The 5,286-nt window shown below is 35.0% G+C and overlaps 1 protein-coding gene and 1 non-coding gene across 2 annotated transcripts; both read left to right on the top strand.

The window, feature by feature from the left end:
* The first annotated feature begins 784 nt into the window (after positions 1-784).
* LOC100943478 (olfactory receptor 52E8) lies at positions 785-1,735 on the top strand. The gene has a single exon (XM_012808823.2). The coding sequence runs from the start codon at positions 794-796 to the stop codon at positions 1,733-1,735; it is 942 nt and encodes a 313-aa protein (XP_012664277.1). The 5' UTR covers positions 785-793.
* A 1,714-nt stretch (positions 1,736-3,449) lies between these two features.
* LOC111724767 lies at positions 3,450-3,641 on the top strand. Its single transcript, XR_002772998.1, has one exon. It is a non-coding gene; the product is annotated as a U2 spliceosomal RNA (small nuclear RNA).
* Positions 3,642-5,286: the final 1,645 nt, after the last annotated feature.

Here is a 5,286-nt window from a genome sequence, read left to right as displayed (position 1 = left end):
ATGTCTTTATTCATGATCTAAAATATTCTAGATGGGAATGACTTTTCAAAGACTAAGTTAAGATGGAAGCTATGTTGCTAATGATACAGAACATTCTGGTTGTTGTCATAATGTGTGTCTTTCTCCTTTTACTCCTTTGCTGAACAAACATGTTATCTGAGATTTAATATGTTTATAAAGGTTTAAGTGCATAAATTTAAAAAAGTAAATTTGTTATCTCTGTGTTCAGAATCAGATATCCAACAGTATACACATACATTTAAATATATACATATAAATGTAATAATTTATACATAAATATATGTTAAGTATACATTAATAGGTATTATAAATATTTATGATCTTCAAGTTCCCTAGTAGGACAATGGATTGGATTACTTATGCTAAAGAATTGTTCATGTACCTTAAGTGTAATGTGTGTAATATTTCCAGATGCAAAGAACAAAACCTTCATTATTCTAACTTTTTACCCTGAATATTGACCTAATAAGATCAATATTGGTCTTCTACTCCTCTCTGGTAGATGGTATTCTACTCCTGTCTCTTCAAATTCAACATTTTATGTGTGAAAGGATCTGGATAAAAACAAGGCTGGGTCTGTATCTGGAACCATCTTCTCTTCAGGTGAGAGTGGCAGAAAGTGTTGATAACATAGAACAGCAGAAAAGGAATATTAACATGTTACTTTACCTTTTACCAGGAGTCTGGAAAAAGATGAAAATGAGTAACAAATCACTGATGGAAAATCAATATCTGACTCTGATATGCACAATCACCAATAGTGGCAAGAAGAATGTCCATTTCTAACGAAACCCAGTTCCATCCTTCTTCCTTCCTATTGCTTGGCATCCCAGGGCTAGAAGACGTACACATCTGGATTGGATTCCCTTTTTTCTTTATGTATCTTGTTGCACTCCTGGGGAATGCTACTATCCTGTATGTAATCCAGACTGAACACAGTCTCCATGAACCCATGTACTACTTCCTGGCCATGCTGGATTCCATTGACCTGGGATTGTCTACAGCCACCATCCCCAAAATGCTGGGCATCTTCTGGTTCAGCCTCAGGGAAATATCTTTTGAAAACTGTCTTTCCCAGATGTTCTTTATTCATTTCTTCACTGCCATGGAGAGCATTGTGTTGGTGGCCATGGCTTTTGACCGCTATATTGCCATTTGCAACCCCCTTCGGTACACGATGATCCTCACCAGCAAAATCATCTGCCTCATTGCAGGCATTGCTATCCTGAGGAGTCTGTGCATGGTGGTTCCACTGGTGTTTCTGCTCCTGAGGCTTCCCTTCTGTGGGCACCATATCATTTCTCATACTTACTGTGAGCACATGGGCATTGCCCGTCTGGCCTGTTCCAGCATCAAAGTCAACATTATATTTGGTCTTGGGGATATGTTTATATTATTATTAGATGTAATTTTTATTATTCTTTCCTATGTTCACATTCTCTATGCTGTCTTCTGCTTGCCCTCCTGGGAGGCCCGGCTCAAAGCTCTCAATACCTGTGGCTCCCACATTGGTGTTATCTTAGCTTTTTTCATGCCAGCATTTTTCTCTTTTTTAACACATCGTTTTGGCCACAACATCCCACAATATATCCATATCTTCTTAGCCAATCTATATGTGGTTTTTCCACCAGCCCTCAATCCTGTGATCTATGGAGTTAGGACCAAGCAGATTCGGGAGCGAATATTGAGAATTTTTTTCATAAAAAATGATTAATCATCAGTAGTCTCAGATTGTCTTGTAGTTAATTGTTTCTTCCATATGTTCATTAGAAGGCATTTAATGCCTAAAAGGATAGGGTGCAAACGGGGAACATAAATAGTAATGACACTCCTTTATCCACAACCTTTTGAATTGAAGGATACTAATGACTCTAGTGATGATAATATTATAATCTGTAAGAATTATACCTTTCATGAAGTGATTATATTTCTACATTGTTTGATCCCCAATGTAACCCTATAAAGAAGTTATTCTTTAGTTTTCATTAATAATTTGATTTTTAAGACTGTAAAATGTCTCTCCTGAAAATCCAGCTATTAGTAGAAGGTAGATAATTAGGCTATATAATATTTAAATTGTAGCAGTTTCTGAAACACACAAAGGAAAATGAAAGCAATGAGAAAAAGTTTGCTCAGGCATGATACATAACTTTGCTGACAGAGTTCTAAATGTAATCACAATGGCACTGTTCAACTCATTAGCATTTATTGTTCTAAATAACTTACTTATATTGACACATTAGTTTCTTATTGGAATTCTACGATGTGGCAACTGCTAATATTTTTATATTTATATGAGTAAACTATGGTTCATAAAATTCTCTATAACAGATTATAATTGAGAATTTGAATCTAGGTACCTAGAACAGAAGAAGCTATTCATTTAAAAATGGACAAGAGAACAGGGTATAGTGGTGTATAATTATGGAAGGTACATTCAGTAAATGAATATTTGTGAACTTCTGTATATTTTATGTTTTATTTGGCTGTTTGGTGACAAAAAGATAAAGTGATAGAATCTTATATTTTGAGATACCAAGAGTGGGAGACAATTTAGGCTAAGAATATTACATTATAGATTTATGTGTTAAACTATGTGTAGGAGGATTTTTAGAAATTTTGAAATAATATATAAAACAGATTTCAGAGTTTAAGCCAATTATGTTGAAGATGGCTGCACAAAGTTGAAAATATAATTGACGTCTTTTTACTCTCTCTGATAATCATAGGTCAAATTCTTGACCTAGTTCCTAAAAAAGTGTCATTTGTAATTACATCCAAGTGAATCTACCAGAGTTATGTTATCCCTTGTACTTCTATTACATCTTTTTTCAATTTGTTTTTTTATTAAGTCATATGCACATAGATCATGAATACATTTATGAATATGTGGAGTACAATGTGTTGATTTTTTTATACAATCTGACGTGCTTACATCAAACCAATCAACATAGCTTTTGCCTCATTTACTTGATTACTGTGTGAAGACATTTATGTTCTACACTTGACAGATTTGACTTATAAGTCTTTTGATTTTTTTTGTCATTTTAACAGCATGGAAATTCGATGGGCACTTGGACTTCTTTCATGACTTAGCAATTATAAATTGGGCTGCAATAAACATTCTGATACAAATATCTTTGTTGTAATGTGATTTTTGGTCTTCTAGATATATACCCAATAAAGGAATTGTAGGATCAAATGGCAGGTCTATTTTTAGTTCTCTAAGTGTTCTCCAGACGTCTTTCCAAAAGGAATGTATTAATTTGCATTCGCACCAGCAGTGTAGAAGCATTCCCTTTTCTCCACATCCATACCAGGGGCAGTGCCTGTGGCTCAAAGGGGTAGGGTGCCGACCCCATAAGCTGGAGGTGGCAGGTTCAAACCCAGCCCCGGCCAAAAATTGCAAAAAAATAAAAGTATACTTTATCGTTTCTCGGCCTTTTGGCTAAGATCAAGTGTAGTATCTCCACATCTACGCCAAAATCACTGGTTTTGGGATTTTGTGATATGAGCTGATCTTACTGGAGTTAGGTGATATCTCAAAGTAGTTTTGATTTGCATTTCTCTGATGCTTAAGGATGGTGAGCATTTTTTCATATATCTGTAGGCCACGCACCTAACTTCTTTAGAGAAGTTTTTTTCTGCCCACCCTGAGATGGGATCACTTGTTCTTTTCTTGCTAATATGTTTGAGTTCTCTGTGGATTCTGGTTATTAAACCTTTGTCAGAGACATAAACTGCAATTATTTTCTCCCATTCTGAGCGCTGTCTGCTTGCTTTACTTACTGTGGTCTTGGCTGTGCAGAAGCTCTTTAGTTTGATCAGGTCCCAATAGTGTAATTTTGATGTTGCTTCAATTGCCCAGGGGCATCTACCTCATAAAATATTCGCCCAGGCTGATTCCTTCAAATGTTTTCCCTACACATTCTTCTAGTATTTTTATGGTTTCATGTCTTAAGTTTAAATCTTTAACCCAGTGAGAGTCTATTTTAGTTAATGGTGAAAGGTGTGGGTCCAGTTTCAGTCTTCTACAGGTTGCCAGCTCGTTTGCCCAGCACTATTTGTTAAATAGGAAATATTTTCCCCACTCAATGTTTTTAATTGGCTTGTCAAAGATCAGCTAACGGTAAGTAGCTGGATTCATCTGTTGGCTCTCTATTCTGTTCCATACATCTACCTCTCTGTTTTTGTGCCAGTACCATGCTGTTTTGATCACTATTGATTTATAGTATAGTCTGAGGTCTGGTAACGTGATTCCTCCTGTTTTGTTTTTATTTCTGAGTAATGTCTTGGCTATTCAAAGTTTTTTATGATTCCATATAAAATGAAGTATTTTTGTTTTTTCAAGATCTGTAAAGTATGACAGTGGAACTTTAATAGGGATTGCATTAAAATTATATATTGCTTTGGGAAGTATGAACATTTTAACAATATTGATTCTTCCCAGTCATGAGCATGCTAAGTTTTTCCATTTGTTAACATTTTCAGCCATTTCATTTCTTAGAGTTTCATAGTTCTCTTTATAAAGATATTTCACGTCCTTTGTTAGATAAACTCCCAAATATTTCATCTTCTTTGGCAGTACTGTGAACGGAATTGAGTCCTTGACTGTTTTTTCAGCTTGGCTGCTGTTGGTATATATAAAGGCTACCAATTTATGAGTGTTGATTTTGTAACCTGAGAAGCTGCTGTATTCCTTTATCACTTCTAAAAGTTTTATAGTAGAATCTCTGGTGTTTTCCAGATATACAATTATATCATATGCAAAGAGTGGAAGTTTAATCTCTTCTGATCCTATATGGATACCCTTGATCACCTTTTCTTCCCTAATTGCAATGGTTAAAACTTCCATTACAATGCTAAAGAGCAATGGAGACAATGGGCAACCTTTCCTGGTTCCTGATCTGAGTGGAAATGATTTCAATTTAATTCTATTCACTACAATATTGGCTGTGGGTTTGCTGTAGATGGCATCTATCTGTTTAAGAAATGTTCCTTCTATACCAATTTTCTTAAGTGTTCTGATCATGAAGGGATTCTGGATATTATCAAAAGCTTTTTCTGCATCAATTGAGAGAATCGTATAGTCTTTTTTAAAATTTGTTTATTTGATGAATTATATTTATAGATTTACGTATGTTGAACCATCCTTAAGATCCTGGGATAAAACCCACTTGGTCATGGTGTATGATTTGTTTGATGTGTTGCTGGATTCTGTTGGTTAGGATCTTGTTGAATATTTTTGCATCAATATTCATTAGT

Source organism: Otolemur garnettii, unplaced genomic scaffold, assembly GCF_000181295.1.
Source record: "Otolemur garnettii isolate 467f Iridium unplaced genomic scaffold, OtoGar3 scaffold00001, whole genome shotgun sequence".
Taxonomy (NCBI): domain Eukaryota; kingdom Metazoa; phylum Chordata; class Mammalia; order Primates; family Galagidae; genus Otolemur; species Otolemur garnettii.
The sequence above is the reverse complement of the archived record's forward strand: the minus strand, read 5'-3'. Positions and strand labels throughout refer to the sequence as shown.